The 22,473-nt window shown below is 33.6% G+C and overlaps 1 protein-coding gene across 1 annotated transcript in view; it reads left to right on the top strand.

The window, feature by feature from the left end:
* The window catches only part of LOC114339161 (protein FAM161B), a 98,682-nt gene that overhangs the window by 46,548 nt on the left and 29,661 nt on the right, over nucleotides 1–22,473 (top strand). The window contains exon 6 of the mRNA XM_050652580.1: nucleotides 2,399–2,532. Within this exon, the coding sequence (XP_050508537.1) occupies nucleotides 2,399–2,532 (134 nt within the window). The remainder of the gene's footprint in view (nucleotides 1–2,398; nucleotides 2,533–22,473) is intronic.

The following is a 22,473-nucleotide window of genomic DNA, read 5'->3' as shown; positions in this document are numbered from 1 at the left end:
TCGTCTGGGTACTTTGCATTCTCCATTGCCTTCGTATTTGAATTTCCAGATCTCTGTACTTTCCAGATCTCTGTACTCTGTACTCTGATCTTTTCAGTAAATTTACTACGTTGATTATTGTTGTTAGGTATCGCCACATCAATTAGTGTTGTTTGTTTTGTTAATTTATTAACTAGTACGAGATCTGATCTATTATGTGCCACTGTTTGGTCTGTGAGCACAGTGCGGTCCCAGTATAGCTTGTAGTTGCCATCCTCAAGGGACGTATTGATAATACGGGAGATGGTCCGTTTGGAGAAGTCCCAGCTTGATAGCTATCTCTTGATGAAGGATTTTTCCCACTGCGACATGCCGTTCCTTGTATTCAGTTGCAGCAAATGCCTGGCAGCCCCCTGTAATATGTTGGATGGTTTCTTGGCCTTGACATCCATATCGGCATCTGTCGTTTTGAACCTGAGGGTCTTTGATTGGTATAACCTGATCCTGAATGGCCAGTAATTAACCCTAGGTTTCAGGGAATATCTTTCCTGATGTCAACCAATAGTTCGACGCTGTATTGTCGACATAGTCTTGGCTGACCTCATTGGGATGTCGCCCGTGCAGACGTTTACCCATCCAGGTGCGCATTTTTTCGTCTTTAGTGAGGTGGTTTATGCGCATTTCTGGTTCCCTCAGTTTGATCGGTGTTGTGTCATCTACTGCGCAAATAGCGCGAGTATTATTATTATTAAACGCTTTTATTTAGTTCAATAGTTTGCGTCAAATCTTTAGACGTTAATTTGACTGCCTTTTCTTCAATGCAAATGAATGAAAATTTGCAGACATAATTCGCGGGAACAATACACGAATAGTCAATAAAAAAAAATTTTTCATGTTTATTAATTGTTTAAATAAAAAAACGATTTTATTGGAAAACGCTTAAATTCTCTTGCTTTTTACAATGTAAAAACTTGAAACTTTTACGGATTGTATAGCTAATGATATGAACAATACATAATTTCACCTTTTACGTTAATTGTTTACGTTATGCTTCATTAATAAACAATAAAGTTTCAAATTTTTTGCCGATTCCGACTACTTTTTATGTTAGTACTTCATATGTTTTATACATATTTTAATAAACATGACGATATATTTTAATGTTTGAAAAGTGTAAGACTAAAAAGTAAAAAAATAAAAAAATATGAAAAAAAAATTTTTAAGAAACGCTTTTGTTTAGTTACGAGTGACTAAAATTAAAAATATTATAAAAAAATCAACTAAAAACCAAAAAATAAAAAAAAATTGAAAAAACCTAACACATTCGTTAAAGAAAAGCGTGGGGCGAAAACCGTTTATTTGATGAACACGCGCCACGCTTTACTTTGACGGATGTGTTAGATTTTTTCAATTTTTTTTATTTTTTGCTTTTTAGTTGATTTTTTTATAATATTTTTAATTTTAGTCACTCGTAACTAAAGAAAAGCGTTTCTTAAAAATTTTTTTTTCATATTTTTTTTATAGAGTGGGCCAAATAAAAGTATCCACCCCGATATTTGTCAGTATTTATTAGATTTTAAGAAAATAAAAAAACAGGTCAATTTTTGATCTAAGGGGACACATTTTTACGGTACAAACATCTGTCATTGGTTAATTCCCTCCCTTCCACTTCCCCCACCCCTTATTTTTAAATAAGGAATAGGGGTCGTGTGCTAGCTCATTTGAAAGGGTATTCAATTCTCTATTCAGCCATGTCAACATCGACTTAAAAATGTATACAGGGTGTTCAAGAAAAATTATTTTGAATTAAATTAATTGACACAAAAAGAAGAATGTATGCAATTTATTTAACTCAGAACACATTCTACTGCTAATAGAAAACAGAAAAAAATGTTTTTTGATAAATAGACACTGCTTTTCGCTTAATTTCAATGTTCAAACTTCCACCCATCTGCGTCTTGGTAGATTGAATATTGAATTGAAGCAACAAACAGTATTTATTTATCAAATAAACATTTTTTTCTGTATTCTATCAGCAGTAGAATGTATTCTGAGTTAAATAAATTACATACATTCTTCTTTTTGTGTCAATTAATTTAATTTAAAATAATTTTTCTTGGACACCCTGTATAAATTTTTATGTCAATGTTGATATTACTAAATAGAGAATTGAATACCCTTTCAAATGAGCTAGCACACGACCCCTATTCCCTATTTAAAAATAAGGGGTGGGGGAAGTGGAAGGGAGGGAGTTGACAAATGACAGATGTTTGTACCGTAAAAATGTGTCCCCCTTTGATCAAAAATCGACCTGTTTCGTCATTTTCTTGCCAAATATCGGGGTGGATACTTTTATTTGGCCCACTCTGTATAAGTAAGTCTTATATATATTATAATAATGAATTTTAACAATTTTTAGACTCGAAGGCACTTACGGCAGTCTTCTGCCAGTAGCAAGACATCGTCTTCCAAAACTGTAACACCAAGCTCCTTTGATATGTCTTCAATAAATACTTCAAACTTGGCTGCTATTCTGAGAATCCAATCTGCGAGGTAATATTAGTAAAATGCAACAATTATATGTAGTTATTTTTTTTCTTTTTAAAAATAGTTATTTATTATTAATTAAATTTGCTTGCTTTGTTAATTTAGCAATAATAATATTTTAGACATCTTTGTATAAATTTTAATTTTGAAAAACTAATAAAATATGATAAAAATTAACAGAATGCAATTGTCATTACATTTTTCTATTTCTTAGTCTATTTCTTCCTGAATTTGTTTAGATTCCTAATCATTGCGTTTATTTCTTTCGTGGTTTGTTCACCTAATTGTCAATAATTCGTTCCTTTTCTGTACTCAAGGACGAGATTTTAAGAACTAAAAAATATCCGTTCTATTGATGCCAAGCACAGGAAATAAAGATACCACACAAAGTATTTTCCATGTTTCTAATTTAACCATAGGTACTACTGCGAAACCAAATAACGAAATATACACTTTGGAAAAAAAGAAGATAGGTAGGTACCCTAACAGTAATAAGAACTTCACAAAAAATATGATCAAATTTATTTTAAAAGTATTTACAGTGGAACCCCGATAAGTCGGCCCCCGATAACCCGGAAGTCCGGCTAACCCGGACCGATTTTCATCAGATAAACATTTTGATTTTCAATATTTTGTATTTTTCAATTTAATTGTGGCTTATTTCCAATCAAAATAGTTAATTATCAGACAAACCTTTCAACAATAAAAATGTATGTAATATAATATATGAGAGATAATGTGTATGTGTGTAATTTGAACTATACGATATTAAAAATGACTCATAGCACACGCCGCATAAACAACAGCCACCTGTCTGTAGTATCTATTCCTTTTTATTTCAAACTGTCAGCATTGTTTAGGAAAGACTATTTAAAAAATTCTTTTATAAACAATGGTCTTTAGTATTGTGTGTCTTGTATTGTTCGCTTCCATTTGCTTACGTTTGGGTTTGGTGTTTTTTTTAGTAATTTTAATGAGTAGGTATTACTGTGCATATTTATAAATATATTTCATGTTATTTCAATTCTAACGGAGTTTATCTGTAAGTATACCGTATTTTATTAATTTTTACCTTATTCTCCGGCTATCTCGGATTTTCGATAACCCGGATTGGTCGCGGTCCCGATTAATCCGAGTTATCGAGGTTCCACTGTACTGACCAATCAGAGAACGATAGAAAAATGACCCTAAAAGAAGGGATGTTAAAACGGAAAACAGAAATTAATTACAGAACAGAAAAAACAGGTCGAAATGTGGCGTATCTAGACATTTGCCTTAGGAGGGAAAATTTGCCTTAGGGGGAATTTCCAATGAAACACCAACTAAAAGACATATAAAAGATAAACCCAAACTACGTAACACATAAATAATAACTTACATTTTTTTGTATTTTTTGGGTCATTCTAAGCAAAAAATGATCTTACAAGTTTTTTCGTAGGATGCATAGTTTTCGAGATAAGCGAGGTTGAACTTTCAAGAAATTGAAAAATTGCAATTTTTGAACCCGAATAACTTTTGATTAAAAAATAAAATAGCAATTCTGCTTACCGCATTTGAAAGATTAAGTCAAATTATATCGGTTTTGATTATTTACATTGCTAAAACTTTATTTTTTTTATTGTTAAACAAAGCTATAAACACATAGTGTTTCTCGTGCCTAATACATGCGTTTTAACACTTGCTACGTAGAAATTGCCTCGCTTGCACTTGTTTGTACCTACTCTACCTACTCGTTCGATTTTAATGAGAGATCATTAAAAACATCACTCAAGCACTAGGTGTTTATAGCTTTGTTTTAACAATAAAAAAAATAAATTTTTAGCAATGCAAATACTCAAAACCGATATAATCTGACTTGAACTTTCAAATGCGGTAAGCAGAATTGCTCTTCTTTTCATGAGCATTTTTCAGTGCGTCACAAATGATAGAAAAGGTAAGTCCGTGATAATACACATTTATGACATTTATTCTAACATGACATTTTAGTTCAATCTGACAGTTGTCACATTTTATTTGCAATTTGGCATAAAAACAATTCAATTGTGTTTATTGCATTTATAAAATGGTATTTTCCATAAATTGTATTGTATTGTATTTTCTTATAAATTGTACAGATTATATTCGTAGATATATTATATAATGTCACCGACTAAATGTAATCACCGACGTGCGCTTTTTTCTGTCACATACAATTTAATGCGTTAGAAAGAAATCGAAAAACTGTGACGCACTGAAAGATCCTCATGAGAAAAAGATATTTTATTTTTTAATCAAAAGTTATTCGGGTTCCAAAATTGCAATTTTTCGTTTTTTTGAAACTTCAACCGCGTTTATCTCAAAAACTATGTATCCTACGAAAAATCTTGTAAGAACATTTTTTTCTTAGAATGACCCAAAAAATAAAAAAAATGTTTTGTTTTGCGAAAAATCGCTATTATGTAATTCCTCAAGTTCCTTGTTTACAACAATCTTATCGACATCTGTATCAACTGTTACCCAAAAATTCGTGTTCTACGGGTCAAAATACATAAAAAACTTGGGTAAGTCCATTTGAATATAGGAGGCCGTTGTACTCCCCCTGGCGACAGGACTCTGTATTAAGTTCCCTTAATTAATTTTCCTAACTAGCGTGTTTATTGGGTTGAATTTGTCTGTCTGTGGTTTAAGTTTCATGTCAGCTAATATATTTTTATTAGTCAACAATTTTTTTCTTTACTTTTGAACATTGTTAGGTAGGGGAAATTTCCCCTTTTTTTCCTCCCTGTAGATCCGCCACTGGTCAAAATATTGATGCAAAGCTCGCTACAAAAATTGCAAGACGATAATTGAATGGTGGGAAACATAACCAGGTATAACCCTCTCAATGCGTGTGCATATGTCTGTGTTTAAATCATTATAACATAGTTGTGTAATATACCTGTCGATGTCTGCAGTGGCGGCTCGTCAGAGGAGGCAAGGGAGGCTCAGCCTCCCCATAAATTTTTTACATACTCTACACGGTTTTGTTTATCACGAATGGCGAAAAAAACAAGCACTCTCACTATTTTACAACGTGTAAATTCCATACTATCACTAATTATCCATACGTACGGAGCATTAGCATTAGAACGCATGATCGCGTCTCAGTTTTATTACATATTATTGTAGGCAGGACCCTGGGTTATCCCGAGATGTATGAACGGAGCACGGAGCCGAGAAGCCCAGCAGTCTCTATTGCTAATGCCCCGTGCAGCGCAGCAGGCGTTTAAGGAGACCCGGTCTCCTAACAGTGGCATCTACACGGTGCCATCGCACGCTGCTCGGAGATATACCAAGGGAGGCAGAGTAGCTTCTCGGCTCCGTTGCATGGTTGCGTGCGTCTCGGGACAACGAATTTTAGGGTCCTGACTAAAAATAATGAAAAATCTAAAAGTGCGAATTTTGTTATGAAATTTGGTATGTGGGGTTATAATAATATTTGGAACAACTTGCTCAAATAACTTTTTCCGGTATCTCTAACTCAAAGCAAAATATCGGTAATTTATGGTGTTTCTGAATTCGCAGTAGGCCGCGTTTAGAATTAAAAAAATTCAGTTGAGTATCTTAAAAAATTTGAAGCTTCATTATGTATGGACTGCAAAACTTCAAATCTGTATTTATTTTGATATGCGAGGTATCTATTTACAAATAGATGGAATTGTTAACAAATAAACGACACAAACTTTGGTATTAAACTTTTACAATTAGACTAACTATTTTCAAAATGATATGATATCATGAAATTATGAATTAGGATGATATTATGAAATGTAAATAAAAAATGGTCAAAAATGGGGCCTTAAATTACATTTTTTTGCTAGTGCAAATTTGTCTACATATTTTACAGTTAGGTATAGCCTCCCCTATTGCAAAAATCACGAGCCGCCACTGAATATCTGTATTATTTCCTTTTCTTAAATTTTCTTTGTGTAATTACCACAATTTTGTTTTTAAATTTCATTATCATTGAAATTTTCCTGATTCACTTCAGTTGGAACCAATCATCATTATCATTCACAATGGCGGATCCAGCAACCTTGCAAGGAGGGGGCAATGAAATACAAATTTTCTCGTCACTCGCGTACGCAGGATTCTTTTTCGGAATGGGCTGTTAATTTATTTTTCTTCATGTACCATGTCCTTTCAGAACGTTGTGACGTGGTACTAGGTCTGGTGGCTGAGCTATTGTGCCCTAAGTGCGGGATGTATAATAATATACCATTTTCACTTTATAAATATATTTGAACTTCACAGCGTTCGTTTAAATAATTAAACAACAGTATATATGTAAACAATAACTAAGGTATTATTGCTTCATCGTGACTAATCGATTGATCTGAATGTCTCGTCAATTCTTTGGTTCGTTTATATACAATAAATCATAAGGTCAATACCGGTCAATGCCGAAACATATTTACATTACTATAAACTATACTTATAATATTTTATTCAATGCTAAGGGTTAACGTACTATGTTACATCATCCCCTTTTAGAGAGGAGGGCTTATATCGTCAGATATAAGTCCTCAACTATATTATCACCCTAACTTAACAGAAATCCTATTTTTATCCAAAATATAGCAATAAAATATTTATATTATTCCTTATTCTAATAAATTGGTACCTATTTTATAAGCAGATTAAATCTTATTTACAAATTAAATATATTTTAGTCTTTCTTTCACACTAATTCACTTCTTGTATGAATATAGCCTATTCTTATGAACTTCCTTTATTTTTCCCGGTTTTAACTCAATTTTGCAATTTACTTTACCTATCTCTGATATCCTATATGGACCTTTGTACAATGAATCGAATTTGGTGTTCTCTTCGTTTTTAATTAAGACTAAGTCACCTACTTTGAATTTCTGAGGTGATGCTACGATTTGGCTTTGCCCCTGCCTGTTTATTTTTTGTTGTATTAAAATTTTGCGGGCTCTGGTATGCGCAAACTGAAGTTTATACTTAAGCTCATTATAATATGCGTCTATATTGTAGCATGGTTGGATGTTAGAGGTGAGGTTCTCAGGTATATTTGCTGGCCTCCCATATACTAATTCAAAAGGTGTGTACCCATGGTATGAATTGGGGGTGGTGTTGTAACAGTATGTGAACATTCTACACCACTCATCCCAGTCATCCTTACCTTCGTTGATGAAACACCTGACGTACTCGTTAAGTGTGCGATGTAATTTTTCGCAGCTTCCTATCGATTGAGGGTGGAAAGCTACCGAGAAGTTATGTTGGATGTTGAGCATTTTCGTCAAACTCGACATTATTTCGTTTTTGTATTCCGTCCCTTGATCCGTCCTTATTTGTTTCATTAGCCCGTAAGTGTACCCCTAGCTATTGTATGCGCCTCCTTGTCCTGCACCGGGATACTTACTGCGTATTTCGTCAGTTCGCAGAGCATTGTTATGCAATACCGATTTCCTTCTCTGCTCCGTGGAAATGGGCCTACCGTGTCAATATACACTATATCCCATAGTTTCTCGGAAGTGTCCGTTACTACGAATTCCTCTGTATGGCCTTTCTTTGGTTTGTTTACTTGACATTTGTGGCAATTCTTGATATACAGTCTTAATTCGTTTTCCATATTTTTCCATTTAAAATTTGCTTTTAGTTTCTTTATTAGTCTATTATTCCCTACATGGCCTCCAAACATCGGGTGGTTATGATAGGTCTCTATTAATTGCTGTTTTTCTTTTTTCTCCGTTATTGTTCTAGGTACTTCGCAAATGCATATTTCTATATTTTTTTAATACTTTATTTCCTTTCTCTATAAATTCTGTGATTGTGCAGTTTGTGAAAATTACGTCATTCGTATATATTTTTATTCTTTTGATTCCTCTAGCCTCCGCAAGCTTATTAAGCTTTCCCAACGCTTGACCTAAATCAAAGTTGGTAAAATTGGTAGGCAGTCTTTCGCAAACCCGTATCCTGTTTCTGATCCGTAAGACAGGATTGGTAGCTTATGTGCTTCTAAATTATTTAGTACCTTCCTTACAGCTTTTCCCTGACTGTGAGTGTTAATCTTTGCTTGATTCGGGACGGGCTTTCCGCACTCTACCTTAGACCCTGCATTTCTTTTTGCTTGGGCCCTTGTTATTGCCAAGATATGAGTATTATCAATATATAAGTCTTTCAGCTGATCCACGGATATTCTTGAAATACTATCAGCGTAGTTATTATTTCCTGTGATGTAGTGTATGTCAAAGTTGTATTCCTCCAAATCTAGCCTAATTCTTGTGAGTTTAGATGTAGGTTCTGTCATGGAGAACAGATGGGTCAATGGTTTGTGATCTGTTTTAATAATAAATGTCGGTGCCCCATATAGATAGCATTTAAAATGATTTATGCCCCAATGTATAGCTAGCAGTTCTTTAATAATTATAGGCTTATTGATTTCACTTTTCTTGAAGGCACGTGATGCATATGCTATGGGTAGATCTATACCATCATAGTTTTGACTCAGAATTGCTGAACATGCTGTATTAGATGCATCCGTTGTCAAAATAAATTGTTTGTTGAAGTCCGGATATTGAAGTATAGGAGGGTTTGTTAATGCCAGTTTTAGCTTCTGAAAAGAATTTTCGCACTCTGTCGACCATTCAAATTTCACTTTTTTCTTTGCCAATCTATTTAGCGGTATACAAATTTCTGCAAATTTCCTAATAAATCGTCTGTAATAATTACAAAAAGCTACAAATCTTTTTGCTTCATCAGCTTTTGTAGGGGTAGGATAATTCTCAATTACCGAATATTTTGCTTTATCTGGTCGTACGCCGTCTTGAGATAAATCATGCCCTAAGTAACCTCTTTTCGGAAGAATTGGCATTTTTCAGGATTTAGCTTTAGGTTGAATTTCCGGCATGTTTCGAATACCTTTCTTAAGTTAGTTAAGTGATGATTTTCTGATATGCCTATTACAACTATATCGTCCATATATAGGAATGCTTTTTCGGGTGTCAATCCTGAGAATGCTATCGACATCATTCTTGAAAAGCTATTTGGGCTTATGTTTAACCCAAACGGTAATCTTGTGTACTGAAATGATCCTTTCTCTGTACTGAAGGAGGTGTATTTTCTTGAGGCTTTTTCTAGTGGGATTTGGTGGAAACCTGACATTAGGTCCAGGACTGAAAACCACCTAGATCTTCCTAATTGATCTAGAATTGCATCTATGCGCGGTAACGGGAATTTATCTGTTACTAACTTCTTATTAAGTTGTCTAAAATCAATGCACAATCTCCACGCCTTGCTTCCGTCTATTGATTTTTTAGGTACTAAAACTACTGGACTGTTGTATTCCGACGTTGAAGGTTCTACGATACCTTGCTTTAGCATTTTGTTTACCTGCGCGTTGACTTCCGATGTTTGAAAATGTGGGGTACGATAATTTTTAATATATACTGGGGTAGTATCCTTCACCCGTAGCTTCTGTTCGTAAAAATTATTATGTGTTAATATGTCGTCTTTTAATGCAAAGATGTCTGCAAAATCTTCACACAAGGCTACTAGTTTCTCTTTCGCATACTCAGGAACTTCTAGATTCAGTGATTCCTGCAATATTTTCTTCCTGTTTTCCATAACATTCTCTACCTTATATATGTTGAATAGGTTCAGCTCCAATGTTTTGATGTCATTTGTATTGATAATCGCACTCTCATAGTTTGTATTCAAAATTTTTATATATGGGTTTTTCCTTGAAATGATCGATCTTGCTATGAAAACTCCTTGTATAATTTCCTGTTGTTCTACGACTATATTCTCATTTATACCTTTAAATCCATTGATTAATCTATAAATTTCGCATCTCGGTGGAATTGCTATGTTGTTCTGATTTGTGTTATCAAGAATATTAAGACTAATGTAATAATCATCGTCAGTTTTTACGTGTAGTTTCAGGTTGGAATAGTCTAACATACATTGATATTTGGTTATGAAGTCTCTCCCGATTATTCCATCTGTGGGTATCGGAAAGTCTTTCCTAACTACCTGGAAGCTATGAAGAAAAGTGTTTCCATTTATGTTTAGTAAAGTGTCTACTCTCCCTAACGTTTGTAATTCTCCTTGCGTAACTCCCTTTATTTTGACTATTGAGTTTCTTTGTATTGCTTGGCGTGGGAAATCATCCTCAATTTTTAATAAGGAAATATCTGCTCCTGTATCCAGTATAAATGTGTGTATTTTATTCGATATTTTTGTGTAAATTTCTACAAAGTTAGAGAGTGTTAAGTCAAAGTTGTAAATATAATGGCTACTTTCTTTTGTGAGACGGTTGGGATTGACCCTAACCCTATTTCCATTCAAAACCCCAACTGCGTTTCCTCAGGCAAATTTTCGCTTGTACTCTCGCTTTCGCAAGTTCTAATATTGGCATTATTTGCTCTGTTAAAATTTGATCTACTGTTTCCCCTATTATAATATTCCTGATTTCTCCTATATCTTGGGTCTCCTCTATATCTAGTACCGTTGTTATTTCGCCATTCTCCTTGCTGTCTCTCATAATTGTTTCTATTCCAATTTCTGTCCTGACCTCTACTACTGTTTCCTCTAAAGTTGGTCTTATAGTTCAGCACTCTATTCTGCTGCTCATCTGACGTGTCTATTGACAAAAATTTTGTCAACGCCTCCTGTGGTGTGTCAAACTTCCCTGCTTCCATTATTATTCTTACCCTTTCCGAACTTGCATTTCGCGTCAATGTATTGACTGTTGCTTCTGCCGTGTATTTTCTAACCAGGTCTCCGGGCATCCCTTCCGCTATATACGCTGTTTTCAGTTGTTCTACCAATTCTTCTATTTCTGTAGCGTATGTTGTCGCGTCCCTATGGGCTTGTTTCTTCCTATTCAGCTTGGCTAGTACCAATTTAGGATTATCTCCTTTTATATTTTTCTTTAATGTGTCTATAATTTTCTCGATGGAATCCTCTGTCGTGATTAGACTTCTCGCTTTTCCCATAAGCCTTGATTTTACCAGTGTTATTGCTGTATTTTCGTGCCCTTCTTGTATCGATTTTACGAATTTTAATGCATCCACGAATGCTTGCAACTTCCCGATTTCTCCATCGAATTCTCTGGGCAACACCCTACTCGCTGTAGTTAGAAAGTCGTTCATATTTAAGGCCATATTTTCCTCAGTTTCGCTGTGGTCCTGTGCTTCCACTATATCTTTTCTTATAGGTTGTGTAATCGTCTCGGGAACTATTATCCTTGAGTCTAGAGCTTGGAAAGTTCTGATAACCTTATCCCTGATTTTGCAGAAATAATTGCTACAAATAGTACGCTGAGCGTCGTTAAGGATTCCTTCGTTTTTGCTTACCAGTGCAATGAACTCGTTATATGTAGTGATTAGGTTGCTGATTATGTCCAATCGTACTTCTATATTTTTGGGTATTGCTTTTTTCAATGCTCTTTTACTCTGTTTATCACTTTCTTTTAACAGGCTATCTAATTTATTTTCAAAAGTTTCCCAATTAGCCGACATTTAAAGTAAATCTAATCATTGCTCATTATATTAAAAAAATATATTATGTTATATTAAGTTAAATCATTAGTAAAATGTCATGTCAATTAATATTAAAGAATATTATATTTTAGAATCCCTATAAAATAATGTCAATACCTTAAACTCGGTCCATCATGATAATAAAAATTTGAAAATAATAATAAAAGTTCGATAAAGGAAGTATAAAAATAGGATAAATTCTTACCTTGTCTCTTTACACCTGGATTGCTTCTTTGGATTGTCCTCTTAAAGTTTCTCCCCTGTGTCGACTTTGGTTCGTTTCTCTATTGGATTGGTTTTACTTCCCATTTCTAGTTTATAACAACTATTTTCTGCGTACTTTCCTTCGGGTTCAAAAGGCTGGAGCTTAGCATGCTCTTCCAATTAGGCAGATCGCCATGAGGTGGTACTAGGTCTGGTGGCTGAGCTATTGTGCCCTAAGTGCGGGATGTATAATAATATACCATTTTCACTTTAATAATATATTTGAACTTCACAGCGTTCGTTTAAATAATTAAACAACAGTATATATGTAAACAATAACTAAGGTATTATTGCTTAATCGTGACTAATCGATTGATCTGAATGTCTCGTCAATTCTTTGGTTCGTTTATATACAATAAATCATAAGGTCAATACCGGTCAATGCCGAAACATATTTACATTACTATAAACTATACTTATAATATTTTATTCAATGCTAAGGGTTAACGTACTATGTTACAGTTGGTTCCTATCATAGCTATCTTAATTTTATTCACTGCCACCTTAAATCAACCACGAAGTGCTTCTTCGTCCTGGACTGTGTTTGTCTTCTATTTTCACTTGCATAATATTTTGTAGCAACCTATATTTGAAACTTCTCATTACATGTCCAAAATACTCCACTTTTCTCATCTTGATGCCTTCTATAATCTCAGTAGTCTTGCTGAGACGTTCTAGTATTGTGGAGTTTCGAATATTCTTCACCCAAGATACTTTTAAAATTCTTCTTTAGCACCACATTTCGAAAGCCTCAAGGCGATTTAGGTAAGTAGATAGATTTTATTCACAGTCCAAGACTCGACACCATACAGTAAGACCGAGAACACGTACTTCGGAGAAGGAATTCTGTTTTATGTTTCATTCCGTTTTATTCAGTTATCAACAGGACACAATACCCACTATTTATTTTCAATCGTAATTATCTCTTTCGTAAAAAAGGCGACACCAGGCGAAGCCTCAAGGAGGGGGCAATTGACTCCATTGACCCCCCTTGGATCCGCGCCTGATCATTCAGTCTCGAAAGTCAACTTCCGAGCATAAGCATCTTTCTTGTGTTTCCAACCTCATCTCTCCTGCTCCACTCTCAATTCTCAATCAGTTATTATATAGCCTTCTTAAGGCTATGGGTACATAATTCGCAAATATTTTACGTATATCCCTAATTTTTCTGTCTTTACACGGCAAATTACGTGTAGTAAAATTCGCACTGGTATGGATATGTAAACATTACTAGAATGTCATTCTACTTGAAAATGTCATCATTAATTTAAAGAGATGGGTTTTGAATGTTCTTGGATAACTGTTATTTTTATAATTGGAAATTATTAATTCAGTTAATAAATGTGATAATTTTTTCACTAACTATGTATTAAGTGATTGTAATAATTTATTTGTACAACAAAGACTAATACTCAATCGAGAAAAGAGGAAAAGTGTTAAAGTGATTTTTTAATTTGGAATGCTTACAATTTTGAACATCTTTAATAACAAAATACTTGGATCACAGAATATATTATCCTGATGTATTCTCTGCTTGGATCTTCCACAAATAATACACAATAAATAACTTTTTATTAAGTTCACGTCTTAAATCAATTATTTATCAAATACACTATATTTCAATAATATTTAATCAATAACTCAACATATTCCCGATGCAATGTCAAATATTTAAAATTGTCACTGATTGTCAGTGTCTGACTGACAATATGCTGACAATATTATATTCGGCTGAGTGCGTTGTAAGACAAAGATAGATTTGGAAAATATTACCACGGCATTGTGTTTATTTTTTTCAAATCCTGAAAAAACCAATAAATATTTTTGAAAAATTTAAAAGCAGAATGAAAGACTAAATTATTACCGAGGGCCGAAAGTCCCTTAAAATAAATAAAAAGTTTATTTTGAATGATATATTTGAAATTAAAAATCACACTAAATTTTCTCTTAGTTTTTCACCCCTGTAACTTATTAAAATAAACATTATAGAAGTTCTCAGGGACTTTCGGCCCTCGCTATTAACGTGATCTTTCATTCTGCGTTTAAATTTTTCAAAAATACTTATTAGTTTTCTCAGGATTCGAAAAAAATGAATCCCCATATGAATAGCATTGCAGCCGAAAATACGTACCGATCCTCTTAAATCGTCAGTCCATCGTATAAGGCAGGGGTCTCCAAACTTTCCAGCCTTAGGGCCATACTGATTACTCCTGTAAGTTCCGAGGGCCAAGATGGCAACACTGCATATTATTAATTTTCCTGTATTTAATTTTTTCCCGTAAAATAACGAATAATTTAATTTTTTGTAAGTGTGGTAAGCTGTCAACATTATTAAGTATGTCAAATATTCACCTATTTTTGATATATTTTAATTTAATACAAGGTAGACATAAACAAACAAAATATTTCCACCAGTGGAAATCTCCAATCTCTCCCGAGATTGTCCACTAATAACATAATTATTCTTTCTACTATTTTTCAACGCCATCGTTAGAAATTGTCACAAACACACTTAACTATCCGAAATAATAAGAAGTCTGAAAAATAATAGCCGCAAATCACTTAAGTGTTACGCCCCTGATAACTGGGAGGAGACTAAAGACCCCACCTAAGCCAGTAAGCAATTTTGGGTTTGTGCGCTCCGCCAAGTTAGCTGGCGATGACAATAGTGGCGTAACTACAAGTCAGTTCCTATGAAACTGTTGTGAAATAAAATAGGGCGTACCTCCTTAAAACAAGTTTGTGCGTGTAACAGTATTTTGATTTGATTTGAATTGTTGCTTTTGTGTGTGATTTAGTAGAATGGAAAAGAAGCGAAAAATTGACAGTGAATGCAGAAAATTCAAAGATCAGTGGAACATTCAGTATTTCGTAATTGAGTCCAGTAACAAGGCGCTATGTTTGATTTGCAATGAAAGCATAGCCGTTCTCAAAGAATATAACATGAAACGTCATTATGAAACAAAACATTCTCAAAATTACTCAAAATATACAGGAATTGTGCGGACAGAAAAATTCGAAGCTTTGAAGTGCGGATTGAAATCGCAGCAATCTTTATTTACAAAAGTCAAAGCTGAACAAGAGGCGGCAACTCGTGCCAGCTTTCGTGTGGCTCTTGAAATTGCAAAACGTGGAAAACCATTCACCGATGGAGAAATGATCAAGGAATGCATAATTGCAGTAGTCGAAGAAATGTGCCCTGAAAAGGTAAATTTATTAAAAACTGTCAGTATGTCAGCAAACACTGTGGCTCGAAGGGTACAAAACATCGCTGAAAATATATCCTCTCAACTGTTCGACAAAAATGGACATGTTGAGTGGTTTTCTTTGGCCTTGGATGAGTCAACGGATGTGTCAGATACTGCTCAGGTGTTGATTTATATTAGAGGAGTAGATAAAAGCTATGAAGTGCACGAAGAACTTCTTGATATGTATAGTATTCATGGCACAACTACTGGTATCGATATTTTTAAAGGAGTTGAAATGGCCATTAATAAAAAGAACCTTCGATGGAAAAACTTGAAATGTATTACAACTGATGGAGGCAAAAACATGAGTGGGAAAGATAAAGGAGTGGTCGCTCTTGTGTCAAAGGCTGTAGAAAATGACGGCGGCTCAAAACCATTAGTCTTACATTGTATCATTCATCAACAGTCTTTGTGCGGAAAATGTTTGGATATGTCTGACGTTCTGAAACCAGTCATATCAACTATTAATTTCATCAGATCTTTTGGGCTGAATCACCGACAATTCCGACAATTTATTGCAGAGATTGGAGAAACAGACTTACCTTATCATACTGCCGTACGCTGGCTTAGTTGTGGGAAAGTCCTTCAGCGCTTTTTTGAACTTCGAGCAGTGATCGAAATTTTTTTGAATGAAAAGCACCGCCCTCTTACTGAATTACAAAACAACGCATGGCTATGGAAGTTAGCATTCTATGTTGATTTGACAAAACATGTGAACGAACTGAATTTGAGATTGCAAGGAGAAAACCAGCATCTTCCTGATTTATACACTAATATCAAGTCATTCCGGATGAAATTGATACTGTTTCAATCACAACTACGAAGTAAATGTTTTTCACATTTTAAAACATGTGAAATATTCAGCCACACTACTGAGACTGAGTTTCCTATCGATTTTGCAATCGAAACTTTGAGTGCTTTGAAGATAAATTTTGATACTCGTTTCTCGGACTTTGATGCCATTGCGAATCAAATTAAGATTTTTCAGAATCCTTTTGATGCTGACATTGAAACCCTAGCCCCGGAACTTCAAATGGAAATGATTGATCTTCAGTGCAGTGATATAATTAAGAACAAATATGAAAACTCATCTTTGTTGGAATTTTATAAGAGTCTTCCACTGACACAATTTGATAATTTGCATAAATTTGCTCGTGGGCTGTTTTCCGTTTTTGGTACTACTTATTTGTGTGAGAAAACCTTCTCCAAAATGAAGTACACAAAAAATGTATACAGATCTAAATTAACTGACGAGCATCTTAAATCTCTTTTAATAATTGGTACAAGTAAAATTAGTCCACAACTACAAACTATTGTCGGTGGAAAATCTCAATTACATACATCTCATTAGCATTTCATATGTCATGTTTGTTATAAGGTATGTGTTGTTCATTACTTACAATGTATAAAATGTTAGTTGGATTCATTTCAATAATTTGTTAGTTATTATATGCTGAAGTTAAATTTACTGCATAAATTATACATGTCTTTACTCATTACCATTCTGTGTTTCTTTATCCAACTTATCACAAACATTTTATTTGCTATAAAAAATATTAAGGAGTTTTCAAGTATGTCTCCGCGGGCCGGACAAAATCTGTCTGCGGGCCGGATGTGGCCCTCGGGCCGTAGTTTGGAGACCCCTGGTATAAGGTATAGGTATAGGTGGTCGACCGATGCTTCTCTTGCCTTTTCATGATCTCAATTCCAATAATCTCTTTATCCATTACCCATCTATAATTCTACCTATGTGTCCTACATCATGGACGTTAAATTTAGAGACAATGAGACCACTTAACGCCTTTGAAATGTGGACCTATAGAAGAATTATGAGGGTTTCCTGGGTAGATAGAGTTACGAACAACGAATTACTGAGAAGAATAGCTAAAGAGAAGGAAGTTGAACTTACAATTAAAGAAAGAAAACTACAGTATCTCGGACATATGATGCGGAGCGAGAAGTATGGCATCCTGCGACTCATAATGCAAGTAAAAATAGATGACAAAAGAAGCATCGGAAAAAGACAAATTTAATGGGTGAAGAACCTGAGAGAATGGTTTGGATGCAGCTCAAAACAACTATTTGGAGCTACTGCCTAAAAAATTAAAATAGCTATGATGATTACCAACCTCCGTAGCGGAGATGGCACCTGAAGAAGAATATGTGTCCTACCCATCTCCATTTTAGTCTGGAGATCCTTTCATTGATACCAGTCACCTTGGTTCTTTTCCTGATCTCTTTAATTTTTACATTGTCTCGCAGAGTTATTTCTAAGATGGATCACTCAATTCTTCTCTGTGTAACTCTCATTCTGGTAGCTAAAGATTTTGCTATGGTGTTTCTGTTCATTATGTCAACACTGGTAGAACGCATTGATTAAATATTTTTATTTGTAGAACCAGCTCACTTTTAAAAGTTTATCTCAGTTTTTTACACGCTGCCAACCCAAGATTGATTGTTCTCTTGGTCCATGGGGGGTCTGCTTTTCGTCTTCCTTTGTATAAAAAAGTTTGCTTGTTAATTGGCGGGTTGTTGCCTCTGTGTAAGATTGTCACTCCATCTCTTGCGCCATGTAATTTTTCTTTTGCTATTTTAACGACTTGTATTTCCACAATTCTACTGATGTGAATGTTCCAATTTTCTTTTCTCTGTAGTGTCCACTCTTCTATACTTTGTACATTACTATTATATTCTGATCACGCCACTCCGTATTAGGTCGCTCAGCGTATTTCCTGTATTTTTTCTGAATTTCTCATTTCTCCTGTTTCTAGTAGGTACATTCTTTCACGGTTTTTGCTGCAAATTTTAAAGAACCGCTTGGATTGACATGAAATTTGGAATGCGCACAGTTAACATGTCAAAGATAAAAGTGATATGATGCCGATGTGTGCTTTTGCCCTAAGGGTGAGTTTCGCCCCATCTCGGGGGTAAAAAAATATTTGTCCAAGATAAATCCTGAAATGGATAAACTGACTAATTTTAAGCAACTTTTGTTCTATAGAGTTTTTTCACCAAATCAATATTTTCGAGTTATTTGCAAGTGAATATGTTCATTTTTCGACAAAATAACCACGTTTTTAGACGGTTTTTCGCAAAGACCTCAAAACGTAAGCATTGTGTCAAATAAAAAATATTTTTAGATAAAATATAGTCTATAAAAAAGTGAAAAACGGTGTATATATTAGGTCTCTATACCTATCAAAAGCAGAGTTATAGCTAATGAAAAATAGGTTCATATTCGAAAAATTCCAAATGCACTCGGGTGCAAAAAAATCGATCCACTGAAAATTTGGTCAATTTTGATGTCTCGAATTTCCTAAACCTGTTTTCCGATTTGAGTGATTTTTTTACCATTTTATAGCCATATTCATTAATAATATCGCTGTAATAATATTGTTACTAGACAGGTAAACTGTCATTGTATACTGGGTGTACGAATCAAACTGTGTATTTTTTCTCAAAGTTCGCATCACCCTGTGGACTATTCTAGCGTTTATAAAATACTGAAATTAAAAACCAACTATAGCCTTAGGTTTTCTTAACATTCTGTTTTTAGATTCATTCGCTTATGTTGGATAGTAAAAAAGTTAGGTACTTTAACAACTGACCATGTTCGTCATTAGTACAGGGTGTTTCGAAATAAGTGCGGCAAACTTTAAGGGGTAATTTTACACATAAAATAATGACAGTTTGCTTTATAATCATAAGTTCGTAAACGCTTCGTTTCCGAGATATGGGATGTTCAATTTTTTTACACTGACTATTTATTTATTGCTTTAAAACCAGTTGAGATATGCAAATCAAATTTGGTGGGTTTTAAGACGTAGTTATTGCAGATTTTTTGACATAAAATTAACAATTTAATATTCACCATTAGCGAGCAAACGGGTATTATGACCGCTCATATTACCCGTATACACGCCAATGGTGAATATAAAATTCTTAATTGTATGTCAAAAAATGTGCAATAACTACGTCTTAAAATTCACCAAATTCGATTTGCATATCTCAACTGGTTTTAAAGCAATAAATAAATCGTCAGTTTGTAAAAAAAAAATTGAACATCCCGTATCTCGGAAACGAAGCGTTTGCGGACATATGATTATAAAGCAAACTGTCATTATTTTTATGTGTAAAATTACCCCTTAAAGTTTGCCGCACTTATTTAGAAACACCCTGTACTGATGACGAACATGGCCAGTTGTTAAAGTACCTAACTAAATTTTGTATTATCCAACTAAACATAAGCGAATGAATCTAAAAACAGAATGTTAAGAAAACCTGAGACTATAGTTGGGTTTTAATTTCAGTATTATATAAATGCTAGAATAGTCCACAGGGTGATGCGAACTTTGAGAAAAAACACAGTTTGATTCGTACACTCGGTATACAATGACAGTTTACCTTTCTAGTAACAATATTATTACAGCGATATTTTTAATAAATAAGGCACACATGGTAAAAAAATCACTTAAATCGAACAACAAGTTTAGGAAATTCAAGACATTAAAAATGACCAAATTTTTAGTGTATCGATTTTTTGCATATGAGGTAGAATAATTCAATGTGAAATATCCAATTAACGAAGCATTCTTGGGGAAAACACATTCCAACTTTTTTAAAGTGTTTAAAAAAAGCTTTATTTCTGTTTTTATAAAAAAAATTCTAGCATCAAATGTAAATAAGTTACGCTCAAAATAAAGTTGGTCCCTTTTGTTTTGGCAAAAAAAAATCAGGAAGATCACCCCTTAATTAGCAACTTAAATGAAATTAATCGTTACCGCGTTATAAATTACTTTACTTATGTTGTGTTTATATGATCTGTAAGTTTCATCGATTCAAAGTGCTTATTTTTAAAAAAATTTAGTTTTAAAATAAAATTTTTAAAAATATAAATTTTGAAACAAATGCTTTTTTCAAAATAACTTAAAAATTGTTAGAGATACCAAAAATCTTAAACAATAAAAAAGTCGGCTTTACTTTTCTGAATATTTTGTATTTTTTTGTTTTTCTGTAAGACAAAAATTGGTTAAGATTCGGTGTTTCTAAATTTGCATACACTCGTGATAAGTGACTCGTTCAAGCCCTTTTAACTACAGCTCTTTCAAAAATAAGAATTTTGAACTGATGAAACTTACAGATCATATGACTAATACATAAAGGAGTAAAAAACTTGTAAAGTGGTAACAATTAAGCTCATTTGAAATGCTAATTAGGGGGTGATTTTCCCGATTTCGCACCAAAAAAAAAAGGGACCAACTTTATTTTGACCGTAACTTGTTTACTTTTGATGCTAATTTTTTTTAACAAAAATAAGCATTTTTTAAACACTTTTAAAAAATTAAAATGAGTTTTCCACAAAAAAGTGCTTCGTTTTTTTGTTTATGGCACGTTAAAATATTCGATTTGGAATTTGACGAATATGAACCTATTTTTCATTAGCTATAAATCTGCTTCTACTAGGTATAGTGACCTAATATATACACCGTGTTTTTCACTTTTTTACGTGCTATATTTTTGATAAAAACTTTTTTCGACCAAATACTTACTTTTTGAGTTATTTGCGAAAAACCGTCTGAAAATGTGGTTATTTTGTAAAAAAATTAACATATTCACTCGCAAATAACTCGAAAAGGATTAACTTAATGAAAAAACTTTATGGAACAAAAGTTGCTTAGAATTAGTCATTTTATCCATTTCCGGACTTATTTTAAACATATATTTTTCACCCCTAGGGCAAAAGTACACATCGGCACAATATCACTTTTTTTCTTTGACTTGTTAGGTATGTGTATGCCAAATTTCATGTCAATCCAAGCGGTTCTTTAAAATTTAGAGGTTTTGCAATATTTTATCTTTAAAGAACGTACTATTCCAGCATTCTCTGTGTTTTGGCTGTCGGCTCTTATGTGTACGTCATTACTGGCCTTATAGATTTTTGATTTCATCTAAAGTTATGTGTGGGTTACTCCAAACAGTGTTGTTAAGGCAAACTGCTAATTTATTTGCTTTTTGTAAGTACTTGATCTTTTAGTTCTTTTCTAACGTCTCCATAGCTGGACAATGTAATACCTAGATATTTTAATTTTATTACTTGTTCAATGTTTTTTTTTTGGCATGGGCTGTCGCCACTCAGCCAGTCACAACAAGTATATTTCAAAATCTACATACATTTCAAAAACATAAAACAAAACAAAAATAAGAAAGATAAGGAAACGTTACCGTAAAGGTGGTTGTTAATATTACAATTATTATATTCAGGAGTTAAGGTAGGAATAAGACAGGGTCACTTGCTTCTTCTCGTCTAGGGACCCTTCAAGACATTTCGTTTAGACATAACTAGACTAGGTCGCGGATAGGAGGTAAATACATATGGGATAAAACAAAGGTAAATAATCATTTGTGGATAATGCTTAAAGGTTGATTTTACTTTTACAAATAAATTCCATTAAACAGTCATATATTGTTTTCCTATTTAGAGAAAGTAGGTAACATAAATTATAAGGTGGAAATATATGATATTTTAATAAATTTTCAATTAGTTTATTAGTTTGTTGAGTATACTTTGAGCACTCAAAAAATATATGATTTAAGTCTCCCTCTTTTTGACAATCTAAACATAGATTTGAAGATAAAATGTTAATTTTCGCGAAATAAAAAGGATAACAGACGTGCCCAAATTTTATTCTAATAATGGAAGTAATATATCTGCGGGGAATGGAATAATTTTTAAACCAGTACTCAGTAGGCACTTTAGGTTGAATCATCGCGTATTGAGAGGAACTATGTTTGCTAGATTCGTTCCATGTACGTCTCCATTGTTGGTTAACTTCATTTTTAACAATTGCACATATATCTGGATTAGAAGGTTTATGTCCGGTTAACGATCCATGTGTGATGGCTTTTTT

Source organism: Diabrotica virgifera, chromosome 6 (assembly GCF_917563875.1).
Source record: "Diabrotica virgifera virgifera chromosome 6, PGI_DIABVI_V3a".
Classification (NCBI taxonomy): Eukaryota; Metazoa; Arthropoda; class Insecta; order Coleoptera; family Chrysomelidae; genus Diabrotica; species Diabrotica virgifera.
Note: the sequence above shows the minus strand (reverse complement) of the source record. Positions and strands in the feature narration are given on the sequence as shown.